At 38.2% G+C, this 17,587-nt stretch overlaps 1 protein-coding gene across 2 annotated transcripts in view; it reads right to left on the bottom strand.

Annotated features, from left to right (window-relative positions):
• Nucleotides 1–17,587, bottom strand: part of ARMC1 (armadillo repeat containing 1) — a 98,552-nt gene that overhangs the window by 7,445 nt on the left and 73,520 nt on the right. For both annotated transcript variants that reach the window (XM_021002082.2, XM_021002081.2), the window contains one exon: nucleotides 10,525–10,714. In XM_021002082.2, the coding sequence (XP_020857741.1) occupies nucleotides 10,525–10,714 (190 nt within the window). The remainder of the gene's footprint in view (nucleotides 1–10,524; nucleotides 10,715–17,587) is intronic.

Here is a 17,587-nt window from a genome sequence, read left to right as displayed (position 1 = left end):
TATTATATAAGCAAGGCACAGTTGCATGAAGTCATCAGCCTCGCTCTTCCTTCCAGAATCATCAAAGTCCAGTGGCAAGACAAAGTCAAGATAACTGGTGATGGCCTGGGATGCGGTGGATGACCTTGGTATTTGATGTCTGACCAAGCTCTAAGCACTCCACAGCACCTGCTTCTGCCTTCATGGCTCCTGGAACAAATTGTTCTCATCCATCCTTCTGCAGGGGAAATCTTTACATGCTTGGGGTAGATACTATCCTTACACACCACCAGGTATGAGTACTGTTGGTTACCTAGGGTTTCCAGGGAACACTAGTACCTCTGGTGAGGTACTTTTCCAAGCTCCTTGTATCCACCTTTAGTGTCCATCTTTCACCCAATTCTCATCTGTGGCTCCAAGAAGTTGTACCATGTGCCGCAGCCACACCCCAATAAAATCTTCCAGGTATGGTTAAACCCGGTTGAGGGTAACACACAAACTAAATTTAGCCAAACACAAAAATTTCTTTTTAAATGTCCTTAATAACTTGCAAAAACATATGAGTTTGTTCTAGGCACTGAGGTCTATGGCTGTTATATTAACTATCTGAATACATTAACATACTTCTTGAAAGACAGAGTAGAGAATAACTTAATACTAACATTTAAAATTCAAACAACAAAGAGCTTTCAGTAGTTGGAATGTGAAAAAATAAAAAGGGATTCAGACGCACTTGCCTCACCCTCATACTATCTACAGTGTCACTTCCTTCAATTGACATACTACAATAACCATTTATCTGCCTTTCAGGATATTGTGAAGAACAGTTCGTACAGATACTCTCAGAAAATACCAGTTCCAGCAGGTGACAAAGAGAGCACTGCTGCATGGCAGGACGCCCCCACCTCATCCCCCTCCGTTATAATGCAACCCACCTCTGAGGTGTAATCTCCCCCTAGTCACTTTACTTCCCCATTTATCTCAAAGATCTCCTTCCTCCTCCCACAACCTCCAACTCCTCCGAGTTCCAACTGCCTCTAGAAGCTCCTCCTACTCTCCAGAGGCAGAAGCAGTCATCTCTTCAAGGACCAAATTCCCACAGATCACAGCACAAGATCCTCATGTCCCTTCACAGAACATCCCTCTTCATCCACAAAAGCTTTCACGAGTGGAGCCCCTTCCCATCACCAAATCAAAGCCTCCCCATTTTTTCATCCCTTTTCACCCACTTTTCTGACCCGCTCTGCTGCTGTCTCTCCTATTCCTGACAGACTATAGAAGTAACCTCCCCAGCATTACCAGCCCAAAGTTTGACCTGGGCCTATCATATATACTCCTCTACCCCTCTCTCCTTTCAAGTAATCTTTTCATTTTGTAATTCTGTCACACCAAAAACAAACAAAAAAAGATTCACCTGTAGGTGGGGGTGCCTCCATGATCAGCCCCAGGGCCACCTCCCCACCACTACCTCTAGCTAACTTCCATCTTCACCCCTGTTCTCCTTGTGTATATTTAGAAAGAAGTCTCTTACTGATCTCTCTGCTGTCAATTTGCTGCTGTTGCTGTCTTTGGCTACTGCATTCGTTCACCTCTTCTGCATTTCTGTTGTGTTCGAGAAGCAATAATCTCTTCAGGTCTGTTTTTCTTTTTCCTTAAGAATGTTTTAAACACCTCTATTATTAAACATCTATCTTTTTTTCATTTATAGTTAAGCTCAGATTTGCAAGGTAGGTCACTTTGGGATACATTTTGAGTTCTACTGCTCTTCAGAACACATTATTCCATTTTCCCCAGCATTTTCTGTTGGGTGAAGAATAATTCTCTTCTGTTATTAAAATTTCCTTTCCTTTGTATTTGAAAATCTTGCTCCTGGTAGTTGGCAGAATTGGTGGTTTCTGAACTGAATTGTTAAATTTAATCACAATGTGTCTTAGAATTGCAGCCTTGAGTTTCGTTTTGTTTTTTTTTTTCTGGAAACCATCTATACATTCTTTAAATAAGCATTTCTTTTTCTGTGTTCAGAAGTTCCAGGCAGTTTTCTTCCATTATTATTTCTTCCATTATAGTGTTTTTTGACTTGTATTCTTTTGGGAAATATATAACCCTTAGATTGCTTCCTCACATCTTGTCTTCAAGATCCGTATGTTTTACTTGTATAAAGAGTATGTTTTCTTTAAGTGTTATTGCTTTTTGCTTCTCCTCTTCCAGTTTGTCCTTCACTTCTATATATTTCTTGTATTCTCAATCAGGAGTCCTCTCTTGTTTCTTTGGCGAGACGTGCCATCAAAGATTTAAGTTTTTCTATTTTGCCAATTATCTCTGCTGTGTAAATTCTGTCCTTATAACCCTCATTTCTCTTTTAAACCACTCAGGAACAGGGTGTTGTGGTTCCATGCTTTCCTTAAAATCCACAGGTCCTCCTGCTTCATCAGGCCTTGAATCATTTTCTTTGTCTTGTAATATTTACTCATAGAAGCCTGAGCCTGTTTACTAGATCTGAAGGTCATATTTACTTCTTCTGTTAATGTCTTCCCTGTTGGTTTATCTGTTTATTCTCAACGTGTTTAAGTTTTCTTTTTCCTAAGATTTTCAGGAATTTTTAATCTTTTTTGTCCCTCCCCCCTTATTTTCTCCTGCTGCTCACTTTCTGACTCTCTCCCCTCTGACAGTGGTTTCCCTGGGAGCTATATCTCAAAGCTCCTCCCACACTTGAAAATTCACAGTTCACCACCCAGTCTCTGTCCCTAGACCCTTTTGGGGAAAGAATTGGCCACTGTTGGATACTGAGCTCTTTTCCAGGTTTGGCTGAATCAGACACAGGTCCACACACATATAGAGTGACTATTCCTCAGTTTTCTGATCTTGCAGTAGAGAGCCTGGGCAAATTTCTGCCCTTTGGAGTTTGGATCTCCATGACAATGGGAGGAAGTGGGGGATCAAGATATAGAGCTGGGCTCCAATTATAAGCCCAAACATATCCTGTCCCATTCTCTCTGTTCCTCTGTTCTCCCGCAGAACTCTACTGTAGCACATATGGAACTGCCTATTACAGCCTCAGCAAATTTCTGCAGCTTGGAGTTTAGATCTTCACAGCATTGGAAAGAGGGAAAAAGAGGTTAGGATATGGGGTTGTATTTTGTTGTAAGCAGCTAGTGCTGCTTTGCAGCTTTTTCACTAAGAGCATGGTGGGTGATGTGGGAGAGAGTGCTGAGCAAACATAAGGTTGGTATTGGTTCACAGAGTTTTCACTTTGTTTTAGGTTCCTGGTGTTTGAGATCATGGAGAAAGTTAAAGTTGCTTTCTCTTTGATGCATTATCTGTTTTGGAGAAGTGTGAAAGGTCATGAGAATCAGAGAAAATGTGTATCCTCCATCTTCTTGGTCATGTGAACTGGAACTCATCAGTCCCACACAAAGCCAGCAACACAGAATTGGAGACAAATGATACGGGCACTGATTAGATGTGAACAGTTCAATTCAATAAACATTATTGATGCTCCAAGGTTGTTCTAAATATATGTAAATTACTGGTAAAACATTCTCAATTATCCACAAAAATTTCTATAAATCAAGGATTATATTCATGTTTGCTTTCTATGTAGAGATAGGGATTAATCTGAAAAATTATTCTATAGCAAGTGACCTCCAGTATTGGTAATAGTTATTGTATGACTAGCAATAAGGATATCTACGGTTATTTGTGGACCTGCTACTAAATAACTGTATTCTGGGACAAGTCATTTAACCTCTACGGCACTCAAGTTTGTCGTTTATAAAACAGGGAATGTGGGGGAGCTCAAGGTCCTTTCCACAATTCAATGAATTGGCTAGGACTTAATAAATATTAGAAAACATGCTCTTTAAAGAAATATCCAACTTCCGGGAGCTAAGATGGAGGAGTGAGAAGTAAGTTGCTCTTACCCTCCCTTTTTGACCTCTGAAAGCCAAGAAAATATCACACCAGGAAAACAGCTGAGCCAGCAGAAAGAGAGGGTGCAGCAGTCTTGTAGCCCAGGAAGCTTGGGGGATTAATGGGAAAGGCCCCTCTTGCTTTGGGGGAGGCGGGGCAGTACACGATGAGAGGTGTCCCAGCAAGCCCAACCTCAGCAAACCAGGGGGAGATCCTGAACCCCAGGGTGGTGGAGCAGGCAAACACCAACACTAGAATGCCCCAATGTCTCAGGACAGGCAGGGGAACCAGTAAACACCAATTCAGAAAACTATCCAAGGGCCAGACTCCCCAACCCCAACCTGAGAGCTCCAGTGCTGCTAACCCCAGCTCAGCACCAAGTAAGCTGTCAGAACCCTACAGCCTCCAGCTGCAAGCACCTGAGGCCCTAGCACACAAAGCTAGTGACCAGGTCCCAGGCTCTCAGCATAAGAAACATGGGTCAGTTTCTTCTGACAATGACAATGTCATTCTGACACTCTGACAACGGACAATGACCATAGTTTCTTATTATGGGGACAAGGAAGATTAAGGCACAAATTCAGAAGTAGGTCAACATTGTCAATATAGTCACATCTGAAACCTCAAAGGAGAATACAAACTGGTATTGAGCCCAAAAGCCTTCTTAGAAGAGCTCAAGAAGGATTTTAAAAGTCAAATAAGAGGTAGAAGAAAAATTAGGAAAGGAATGAGAGGCATGAAAGACAGAGTCAATAGCTTGGAAAAGGAAGGATAAAAATTGACTACAGAAAACAAGTCCTTAAAAAATACAACTGGCCAAATGGAAAAAAAGTACACTGAAGAAATCAACTCCTTAAAAAGTAGAATTGGCCAAATGGAAGAAGAGACACAAAATTTACTGAAGAGAAGAACTCCTTAAAAAGTGAAATGGGCCAAATGGAAAAGGAGGTACAAAATCTAATAGAAGGAAACAATTCATTAAAAATTAGAATTGGGTAAGTGGAAGCCAATAACTCTGTGAGATATCAAGAATCAAACAGAAACAAAATAAGAAAAAATAGAAGAAAACATAAAATACTTCACTGGTAAAACAACTGACCTGGAAAATCGATCCAGGAGAGACAATTTAAAAATTATTGGTCTACCTGAAAACCATGACAAAAAAAAGAGTCCGGACAGCATCTTTCAAGAAATCGCCAAGGAAAACTGCCCGTAGGTCCTAGACCCAGAAGGTAAAATAGTCATCGAAAGAATCCACTGATCACCTCCTAAAAGAGATCCCAAACCGAAAATGCCAAGGAACGCTGTAGCCAAATTCCAAAATTAACAGCTCAAAGAGAAAATAAAGAAAGCAGCCAGAAATTAACAATTTAAATATCATGGATCCACAGTCAGAATTACAAACCTTGTCGCTTCTACATTAAAAGATCAGAGGGCATAGAATACAATATTTCATAAAGCAAAGCTTGGATTACAACCAAGGCTCAACTACCTACCAAAACTGAGCATAATCTTTCAGGGAGGAGATGAACATTCACAGAAATAGGGAACTTCCAAACCTTCCTGACGAGAAGATCAGAGCTCAACAGAAAATTTGATTTTCAAATACAAGACTCAAGAGAGGCATAAAAAGGTAAACAGGAAAGAAAAAAAAACAACAACATGTTATTAATAAGGGCAAACTGTTTACTTCTCTACAAGGGAAGATGACACTTGTAACTCTCGAGAACTGTATCATTATTACAACATTTAAAAGGGACATACATAGACAAAAGGTGTGGGTAGAAGTTGACTTTGATGTGAAGAAAAAAATATATTAAGTGGTGAAAAGGGATTGTTCTGGGAGAAGAGGAAAGAAGGAGGCAGACAAGGGTAAATGAAAAGGCAGAAAAACCTATTACAGTAGAGAGAAAGAAGAGGGGAGATGAGCATTGTTTGAACCTCACTCTCATCAAATTTGGCTCAAAGAAGGAATAACATAATCAGGTACAGAAATCTAACTTACACTATTGAAAGTAGGAAGGGAAAGAGAAGGGAAGGGGTAGATAGAAGGGAGGAAAGAAGTAAAGGTATAGGGGGAGAAAAGGGAGGGGGCTGACATAAGGGAGGGCAGACAGAGGGAGGTGGTGGTCAAAAACCCTAGTGAGGAGGCAAAGAGAAAAAGGGAGAGAGAAAAGCATAAATGGGAGGAGGGGTGGAAATAGGATGGAGAGAAAGACACAGATAGTAATCATAACTGTGAAGGTGAATGGGATGAACTCTCCCATAAAACGGAGAGGACTAAGAACTGTAATCCTACAATATGTTGTTTAAAAACCTAGAAATTATATGAACTGATGCTGAGTAAAATGAGCAAAACCAGGAGAATAATAGTAATAGCCACACTGTGTGATGACTGACTTTGATAGACTTAGCTCTTCACTTCAATGCAAGGACCTTAGACACCTCCAAAAGACTCACAATGGAAAATGCTATCTACATCCAGGGAAAGAATTATGCAGATGGAAGCACACTATTTGCTCTCCTTTTCTTTTGTTGTTTTGTTTTGTTTCTTTTTTCTTGTAGTTCCTCCCATTAGTTCTAATTCTTCTTTACATCACCATTAGTTCTAATTCTTCTTTACATCATGACTAATGTATGTTTAATATGAATGTGTAAGTAGAGCTTATATCAGACTGCATGCTATCTTGGGAAGGGGATAGAAGAGGCGGAGAAAATTTAAAACTCAAAATCTTATGGAAGTGAATGTTAAAAACTAAGAATAATTTTTAAAATATTTTTAAATCCATAAATACCGGTATAAAATGAAGCATTATATAATACTTCTTTTTTTCTTGAACACAAAAATATACCAAGAGAAATAATGACATTTTGTAATTTGAAAGTAACAAAATGAACACAAAGCTGACATGTAGGCAGATCTGGAAAGAATTCTGTAGTGTAAGAGTGGTCAATTAAATTATTAGCAATAATAAGGTAAATAAAACCTTGGATAATTGTTTCAGGAGAATCAGTTGAACAAACCATCCTAATAATGTATTCCAGAAAGACTTCATTTCATCACTTTTCAATGAAGAATCTAGCACTATGATGACTCCCAAATCTATATATCCAGATCTAGTTTCTCTCTTGAGATCTGGTCTTGCAGGACTGATTGTTGGACATTCAAAATGGGTAGGCACCAGAAACTCAACATGCTCAAAAAAGAACTCGTATTTTCCCAAAACTTACCACTCTTCTAAAATTTCTCTATTTTTGCCCAGAGGCACTGCCATTCTTTTTTTTTTTTATTAATTTATTTTGATTTATCAACAATCACTTCCATATGCTTGAACTGAAAATTTTTCTCCCCCTTCTTCCCCCCTACCCTCCCCAAGATGGTGCACAATCTAATATAGGCTTTACATTTACATACCCATTAAACATATTTTCACATTAGTGAAGTTGTAAGTAAAAATTAAAACCAATAGGAGGAACCATCAGAAAGATGAAACAAAACTCAACAGAAGGTAAAAATAAGTGATAGCAATTCGACTTCCATAGTTCTTTCTTTGGATGTGGACAACATTTTCCATCCCAAGGCCTCTGGAGATGTCTTAGATCCTTGTAATGCTGAGAAGGGTTCAGTTTAACAATATTAGTTATTTCATAACGTGGCTGTTATTGTGTACTAAGTCCTCTTGGTTCTGCTCACTTCACTCAGCAGGCACTGCCATTCTTGTGATCACCAAGTTTGCAGCTGTTATACGCATCATCCTCAAATCTTCATTTTCACTCACACCAATCAGCTTACAAATATTGTCATTTTTATCTCTCCAACCTCTCTCACAAATATTCTCTTTTCTCCACTTAGCCACCACACTGGTTCAGGCCTTCATCTTCTCTGACCCAGATTATTTCAACAGCCTCCTAATTGGTTTCCCTATCTCAAGTCTCTCTCCATCTCAAACCATCCTTCACAGAGACAGCCAAGTGATTTTCCTAAAGCACAAGTCTCCCACTACTCAAACTCCACTGGTTCCCTAAGAGCAAATATAAACTCTACTGTAAGGCATTTAAAACTTTTTACAACCTCATTCCTTCCTACCTTTCCAGCCTTCTTACACATGCAATCTACAGTCTAGCACAGTGGAAACCCTGCTGCCTTGAGGCCACATGTGGCCTTCTAGGTTTCTGACTGAGTCCAAGTTTTACAAAACAAATTCATTTTAGTAAGGGGATCTGTTCTGTGAAATTTGGATTCACTCAAAAGGCCATACTTGAGTACCTAGAGGGCCACGTGCGGCCCCAAGGCCACAGGTTCCCCACCCCTGGTAGCTTTACTGGACTTCTTGTTGCTTTTCCTCACACGTTACTTCATCTTCCATCTTTGTACCTTTGCACTACTGGGTCTCTCCCACTGCTGGAATGCGTTCCCTGCCAACTTCCATTCTTGGAACCCTTGGTTTCCTTCAAGACTCAGACCAAGAGCCGCCTTTGTCATGAGGCTTTTCCTGGTCCTCTCAGTTGTTAGCATTCCATCCTCCAACCTCACAGTTACTTTGTCTATATTTTGTATATACCTATATATGGACATGTCTTTCCACTTCAGATATAACCTTTTTTTTTAAATTTACTAATTTTTAGTTCTCAACATTTGCTTCTATAAGTTTTTAAGTTCTAAATTTTCCCCTCCTCCCTCTACTCTCCCCTCCCCAAGATGGAATGCAATCTGATATACACTATACATGTATGATCATATTAAACATATTTCCATATTAGTCATATTGTGAAAGGAGAATCAGAACAAAATGGAAAAAACATGAGAAAGAAAAAACAAAAAACAACAAAAAGAAAGAGAAAATAGCACACTTCCATCTGCATTCAGAAGTTCTTTTTCTGGATATGGATAACATTTTCCATCATAAGTCTTTTGGAATTATCTTAGAGCACTGTATCGCTGAGAGCCTATCAAAGTTGACCATCATACAATGTGGCTGTTATGTGTTCTGCTCACTTCACTCAGCATCAGTTCTTGCAAGTCTTTCCAGGTGTTTATGAAATCCGCTTGTTCATCGTTTCTTATAGCACAATAGCCTTCCATTACATTCATATACCACAATTTGTTCAGCCATTCACCATCTGATGGGCATGCCCTCAATTTCCAATTCTTGGTCACCAGAAAAAGACCTGCTACAAATATTTTTGTACATGTGCGTCTTTTTCCTTTTTTATGATCTCTTTGGGATACAGACTAGTAGTGATACCGCTGACCATTAAGGTATGAAGTGTTTTATAGTCCTTTGGACAAAGTTCCAAATTGTTCTCCAGAATGGTTAGATCAGTTCACAACTCTACCAACAATGTAATAGTGTTCCAATTTTCCCACAACTTCTCCAACATTTATCATTTTCCTGTTTTGTCATGTTAGCCAATCTGATAGGTGTGATGTGATACTCCATAGTTGTTTTAATTTGCATTTCTCTAATCAATAGTGATTTAGAGCATTTTTTCATATGAAACCCTCTTGAAGATGGAAACTATTTTGTTTTTACTTTTGCAGCCCTCACATAGTACCTGGTATACAGTAGATGCTTAATAAAATGCTTTTTGGTTGAGATGTAATGAAATCCCATCTACCATGCTGCATTACCCCCACTGCACAAAAACACTAATACAAAAAGAGTTGGTTTCTCTCACAAAGAATCAAGAAAACTTAAAGCTTCATTACAGGTATATGATTAAGACTGATCTTGCCAGTCAACCCAGATGGCTCAGGAGAAGAGAGTAAGGCTGGTGACTTTGCACAGCTCTGCCTCGCTTAAATCCAATCCACTTGCAAGTCATGACATCACCTTCCTGATGTCATGGTCTTCAAGAACAAAGGACAAACAACAATATGTGAGTAGCAGTAATTGTCTCACTGGAGACCCAACTGTCCAGTTCCAAGTGGGCAACGCAGCTCCTTCCTTCCTTCTCTCTCCCTCTGTCCACATAGGGAATCATACCCTTATCTGCAGATGGTCTGCCCAAAGGTACATAAATTCTGATCACGAAAACCTCATAAGACATCTTGGGGTTTACAGGCTAGATTTCTTTTTTAAGGACCATGCCTTAAGCCCAAATCACTCTAGTTCTCTTTAAGTGGCCGACAACAGGTCCTAGCCCAAATCTCACATGGTCATTGTTTGGGCTCTGATGGCTCAGAGTGAATAGAAATATCAGTTGTTTCTGTTTTGGCCAGAAACCGTGAGGGTCTTCCTCTCCCACACTGATTTTTTTTTTCTTTTTACTAGGTAAAGAGGCCATTCCCTGCCTCATTTCTTACCTGGCCTTAGAATCACTGAATGGTAGTTTCCTCAGACAAACTGAGAAGTGGGAAAGACCTTAGCTTAAAAAGGCCAAGGTCTCCCACTACATCCAGGGCCATCTCCAGGCATCCTTATCTGTATCTTGCTACTAGAACCAGATAGCTCTGAAGGAGACAGTGAGGCTGATGCTCTCACACAGCCCTCTCTCACTTAAATCCAATTCATTTGCTAATCATGACATCAGCCTTCCTGACATCATAGTCCTCTTTGAGAACAAACAATAACAATGAGCTTAAATGAAAAAATACAATCTCATTTGTAATTCATGTGTTTTTAGGACACTTACAGAATCATCAAGGCCATCTATATGCAAAACCACTGTTTTGGCACGCTTGTTTGTAGTCCCAAGAAAAAACTGAGCTTTCCTTCGACGTGAATTCATTTCATTGACACTGCCAGTATCTGCCATGTTGGATGACTGAAGGATGTCATAGATTTCAGAAGCCAGAAGTTTAGTCTCTCCTGGAGTAGTAGTCCTTCAAAAGAAAAGCAAATTTACATAAGTGAAATATTATCTTAGTTTTACTTTAATTGTACCATGATTTTGTCCCTCAGCTGAAGAAAAGGGCATTGTCTCCAATTTAATTGTTTAATCCAACTCAGAAGACATACTATGCCATTCCACAATAATAAACAGGAAAGTAATACATAAAGGTAACAAATGCTATCTACATTATAAAAACACCTAATAAATGTTTGCTGAAGTGAACAATAAAATAAAACTTGCTATTCTGTGTCAGACCTACAGATTAGTCAGGCTGGTATACTGTCCCTGACAGTGGCATAAAAGGACAGAGAGCATGTTACCATCTATGACAAACTCTGAAAAGTTAGGATACGATTTAAAAAAAAACAAAAACAATCACCTAAACCAATCATTAAGGTTTTTTAGGGGGGAAAAAAGGAATTTTGAAAATAAATTGTGTTGATCTGAAGTCACATATTTTTAATCCACTTTCCCAGTTATTCCTCATAACAAAAAATTAAAAAGAAAAAAAAGTTAAATGAAACTAATCAGCACATTGAAAATAATCTAACATCATATGTACCATTCCACTTCCATTGTCTCCCATAACTACAAAACGGTAGGGGCACCTTCTCATATCTCTTTTTTGGGGCCAAGTTTGGTCATAATTTTACAACATTAAGTTTGATTCTTTTGTTATTCTTTCCAACTACAATATTGTAGTGAACATTTACACTGTTTTCCTGATCTGCTTATTTTACTTTGCATCAGTTTGTAAGTCTTCCCATGCTTCAAGGGAATCATCAAATTCATCACTTATCACAGAGTAATAATATTCCATTATATTCAGGTACCAAAACTTGCTTAACTATCTCCTAACCAATCAACATTTATTTTGTTTCTAGTTCTTTGCTATGACAAAAAAGCTGCTGTAAATATTTTGATGTATTTGTATCTTACTATTATTTTTTTTTTAATCACTGACCCTTCCTGCTTGTTACTTCTTGCCTGGACTACTACAACATATCTTGATGGTTGGTCTCCCTGCCTCAAGTATCTCCCTACTTCCAATCTATCCTTCAATCAGCAGCCAAAGTGATCTTCCAAAGGTAGACAAGTATGAATATGTTATTTGCCTATTTAATATACTCCATTGATTCCTTATTACCTTTGCCTTTGTATTGGCTCTCCCACATGCTTGAAACAAATGGAAATTTCAGCTAAATGCAATAACTCACAGATTCTCCCTGGAAAGGGAGAATCGGTTTTATTGTGTGCCCAAATGCCACACAAAAACGTGATTTCATAGGACAAAAGCTATCTTTTTCTATTTCATTTCCCAAGCACGCATCAGACTAATAATTCTGAGAATGAGCACTTCCAGCCTTTGAGATTACACTTCAGGGGTGATCCTGAGTTCAAGGTCTCATACAGGGAGCTTCCCTTAACAGATTCACTTCTCAGAGAATAAAAAGGATTCTTACTAAGATGGTAAGGATTACTCTGTACCTGAAGAACTAAAGTCATACCACACTGAAGAGATTTAGAATCTTGCCATTCCTCCATGGCGTTAGTGTAAGTTGCTTAATTGGTTCATTTCCAAAGTAAATGGAGACTGAGTCTAATAAGCTATTTGAATCCTCCGCCATCTTTTCTTCTCCCTCTATTACTATATCACTTAATGGTCTCATCAGCTCCCATGGGCTCAAATCTATTTAGCCAGCCCTAACCTCTTTCTTGAACTCCAATCTCCAACTGTCAACTAAACATCTTGAACTTGATGTCCCATACTTACTATTCTTAAACTCTACACATCCAAAACAGAACTCATTATCTTTTCCCCAAAACCCTCCTCTTTTCCAAACTTCCCATTTACTGTCAAGGGTACCAGCATCCTCCCAGTCACCCAGGTTTGCAATATCAGTGTTATCTTCAGCTCCTCATTCATTTTAATTCCAAACATAAAATGTGTTAACCAAATCTTGTTATTTCTACCTTCATATCTCTTACATACTCTCCTTAACTCTTACGGCACCATCAGTAAGGCCCTCAACACCTCACACCTAGAGAGCTGGTTGGTTTCTCTATATTTTAATCTCTCCTCACTTCAGGGTACTTTCTACACAGCTGCCAAAATGATCTCCAAAAAGTGTAGGTCTGAAAATGTTCCCATTCCATGAACTCCATTAGCTCCAGAATCAAATAAAAAATACTGTGTTAGCCTTGAAAGCTCTTCACAACATGACCCTTTCCTACCTTTTTAGTCTTTATCTTACCCCCTCTTTTCCATGTACACTACAATTCAGAAGCACTGGCTTTCTTCACATTTTTCTTACAGGATATTCCATCTCCCAACTCTCAGCCTTTTCCCTGGCTATCTCCCATGCCTGGAATGTCTTCCCTCCTCACCTCTGTCTCCTGACTTCCCTGGCTTCCTTCAAGACTCAGCTCAAATTCCACCTTCAGTAAAAAGGTCTTTCTCAATCTTCCTCCCACTCCCCACCACTGCTAGTACATTCCGTCTGAGAGATTACCATTGATTTACACTGTATATCTTGAGTGTATAATTTTTTGCCTGTTGTGTTTCCCATTAGAATGTGACCTTCTTGAGGGCAGGGACTATGTTTTTCCCTTTCTATCTCCAGTCTTAGCATAGTGACTGGCATATAATTGCTTAATAAATACTTGTTAACTGACATCAGGAATGACGTTTTTCACATGTGACTCCTGGAATCTTGTTCCACTGGAAATTCATTTCAAGCAGCCACTTCTGACATGAGGCAGTGACTGCTACCTTGCCCCCATCCAAATTACTTTGTATTTATTTGATATGTAATTTATATCTATTTCTATGTGTTCAACTTGTTTCACCTGATTTACTATAATCTTAATAATGATAAAAACCACAACAATTGAATAGAGTCTTTAAAGAAGTTAGAGATCCTAAGAGGCAGAAATGAGGGAGGAAGGTATGGGGATTGGGAGGTGGGAAGAAAAGCATTTCAAGAATGTGGGAGAGTCAGAACTAAGTCAAATGTAATAAGGAGTCACAAGATTGTATTAAATACAGAGTGACATATTCAAACTTGTATTTCTGGACTATCACTTTGGCAGCTGATTGGAAGATAGAGCAGAAATAGGGAGAAATTTGAAGCAGAGAGACTAACTATCAGGATATTATAATAGTCCAGACAAGAGGTGACATTATTAGACCTTCACTTAAAAAAAATCACGTTGGCAGTCCTGTCGGAAATGAACTGGAGTGTGGAGAGATTTAAGTCAGGAAGTCAAATTAGGAGAACACTGCAAACAGATGTAGGTAAGAGATGATAAGGGACTGTCTAGCATGATGATTATGTGAATGGACAAAAGGGACAAATGTAAGAGATGTTGTGGAGATGAATAAAAATATTATGAAAACATGTCATGCAATTAAAACAACTCTGACTTGGTTGTATTCATTTGTAATTGATCCAAAAATATGTGATACGGATGGAGAGGAAATCATACTAATTATAATAATTTCATAAATAAGTATAACTTACATGAATCAACTGTCATAATGAGAGTACAAAAGTCTAGAGACATTCATAACCAGCAAAAACTATGACTTACTTGCCAAAGAGAGAGATATGGCAGCCAGAGAGTTCAGTTTAAATTGAATTTAACCTCTTCTGTGTCATGAACCTCTCTGGCAATCTGGTGAAGTCACAGTCCCTTTTTTTAAATGCATAAAATAAAACACAAAGGATTACAAAGGAGACCAAACATTAGTGAAAATAAAGCTGTAATTTTATACCCATTCAAGGTGACAGACATCTTGAAATCTATTCATAGATCCCTGAGAGATCTGTGGTCTCCAACCTAAGAATCTTTCTTTACAACGTAAACTTCTTTTGAAAATCTTAAATGACAGTGCACGGTCATTTGATAAGCACTGCACTATAATCTCATAAAAAGAGAGAAGAAGTGGAAAGTTTTAGGTAGTTTAAAGAAAAGTGAAGAGACCAAACTAAGCAAAATCATCCTCAGGACATGAGGGATGGAGAAATGCAAATGTATGAAAGATGGAAGAAATTTACAAAGATTTTTATGATCCTCTTTTCACAATCAAGAAAAATGAAGCCACACTAGGATTATAGCATCAGAGCCCCAAATGAACTTGTAGAGGAGGTAGAACTGGCACTGAAGAGAATACAGGTGAGAAAAGCTACTGGGCTAGACTAGCTGGTGTGTACAGAGAGGAGGCTTATAGTAAGAGGTAACACCGCCGGGAGGGATTTCAATACTAACCTTTTTGCTTACTTTTCCATATGAATAAAACTTTTATGCTATTAATATAAACATGCACATACGACATACCTCAAGTAGGTATTACTTAAGTAGGACTTTCAAAAGGAATATTGCCCAGTTGATTATCTCTCTACCATCATGCAACTGAGTTAGAGAATGCAAGATCTGTTTTGATACACATAAAATATATGTATATACACACACACTAGATAGATACACACACACATAAATCCTTTATCGAGCTCTTTCATCAATATATAGCTCAGAAAGATATTGTAAATGGACAATGAACTGGGGTCTGCAATTATGTGAGCAGGAAGTGAAGCAAGCTGGATTCAGGAAATTACAAGGTTCTTTTAATGACCCCAAATTTCTCTCTGAAAGAAAGGTCTATTATTTTTCCCACTGAAATTCACTTAATTTTCAGTTCCAGATTCTCTTCTTTCCCTTCTCCCCAATCCCAATTTGGCAAAAAATACAAAACCCATTACAAATAGGTAGTCATGCAAAACAAAGTTTCACATTAGCCATGTTTCCCCCAGACTCCACACCCAAAGAGAGAAAAAGAAAGAGAAAACACACACACACACACACACACACACACACACACACACACACTTCAACCTGTACTCTGAGTCCATTAGTTCTCTATCTGTAGGTGGATAGCATTATTTTCATGAGTCCTTTGGAACTGTGATGGGTTACTGTGTTGATCAGAGTTAGTAAGTCTTTCACAATTATCTTTACAATATTGTTGTGACTGTGTAACCTATTCTCCTGGTTCTGTTCACTTCATTTTGTATCAGTTCCTGTAAGTCTTCCCAGGTTTTTCTGAAACCATTCCTTTCATCATTTCTTACAGCATAATGGTATTCCATCACATTCACATACCATCAAAGGTCCATTTAAAAAATAATAATATTCTCTTGGTGTTGCTGAATGGCTACCAGCCAGGCATTAAACACTACAGTCTCCAAGGAACTGAATTGATTATCATCCAGAGAACAATGGAAAGGTACAAAGTGAATGTAACTAGACTGCAACACATCACAAACAGTATATTACAATGGAAAAGCATTTGTACTGGCTGCCCTCCATGCCTAAAGTATACATCCTTTCACTTCCAATTCATAAAAATCCCCTTCCTTTAAGCATGACCTTTTACATAAAGCCTTTCCTGATTCTCCCAACTGTTGGTCTCCCCTCCCTTAAACTACTTCTTATTTATACTTTTTATATTTATTCCCCGTATAATTATATCTGTATTTTGTCTTCCTCATTAAACTTCTAAAAGTTTCTTTTAAGTCAGAAGTTTCATTTTGTGATGTTTGTCTTCTCAGCACCTGGATTCATTCACTTGTTGGATGTTTGACTAAAGTGAACTAAAGGGTATCATCCAAGAAATGTAGGCGTGAAAAAGAAGGCTAGACATGTCATAAAAATGAGGGATGTTAATAGAGAGGCCTCAGTGTTCCACTGACATCCAAACAACATGGGAAAAAAGAAGAAGAACTCTGGGTGACAAAATTGAAATAGAAGGAAACCATGGACAAAATGTGTTACGATTTGCACTACCCAGCATCCATGAGGTCAGGGAGGAATATTTAATTTTTAATACTTAAGCATAAAATCTTATATTAACCTTATTAGATTTGGCTCATTGCTCTAGTCTGTAGGTTCCCAAAGTAGGCAATACCACTCCTTGCGGGGTGCTAGAACAATCCAGGGGAATGGTAGTGATAAAGTAAGGTACAAGTTAGGTTGAATGACTTCAGAAGCCTTTTCTGATACTTAGATTGTGTGGTTTCTTTCCTGTTCTACTCCCTTTATCTTTTAAGTCAATCCTGACCTCTTCAAAGTAAAATTGGGGGGGGGGATATTGAATAAACATAAGAGTTAACCTAAACTATCCCCAGAAGGGGGTGCTGAATAATTTTTTTTAAAGGTAGGCCAAAAAAGTTTGAGAACCCCTGCAACTATGAAAAAAAAGCTTTGTGGATAACTTATTCCATCATCTGTGTATGCTATCCATTTCAGCTGCATGTCATTCACAAATATGACAATCATAATACGCTATATATATTTTCATCTAAGACCTTGATAAAAAAAACAGGTCAAGAACAGAGCTCTGGGGCACTAAAGAACTCCTTCCAAGTTGACATGGCCATTTTCTCCTTGTTTCACACGTTCCTAAGCCCAGAGTTGTTTCTGTTTCTCCTCCTAAAGATCCTCACACAAATGATCTCCCCAAGATACCCCTGATTAGGAAAAACAGTGACCCAAACATCTTAATACGGTTTTAAGCTTTAATAACATCATGAGTAAAACTGCTAAACTTATAAAAGACTAACAATTGAAAGGTTATTCAATTTTTTAAAACAGATTTTTTAAAAATTAAAATTCAAGAAAATAAGCATCTTTTGCTATAATCTAGTTAATTTTCAAACTTTATAAAAAACTTTCATCAACTATTCTGTAACATTAAAAACTGCTTTTGTATTTGTAAACCCAGCCTTATCATGGTTCAAGGAAGAAGTTTTGATGAATGACAATTTTGACATTAAGTGCCCAAGAAAAAATTATACTGGAA

This window comes from Phascolarctos cinereus, unplaced genomic scaffold, assembly GCF_003287225.1.
Source record: "Phascolarctos cinereus isolate Bilbo 61053 unplaced genomic scaffold, phaCin_HiC Scaffold_4;HRSCAF=312, whole genome shotgun sequence".
Lineage (NCBI taxonomy): Eukaryota > Metazoa > Chordata > Mammalia > Diprotodontia > Phascolarctidae > Phascolarctos > Phascolarctos cinereus.
This window is presented reverse-complemented; position numbering and strand designations above follow the sequence as displayed.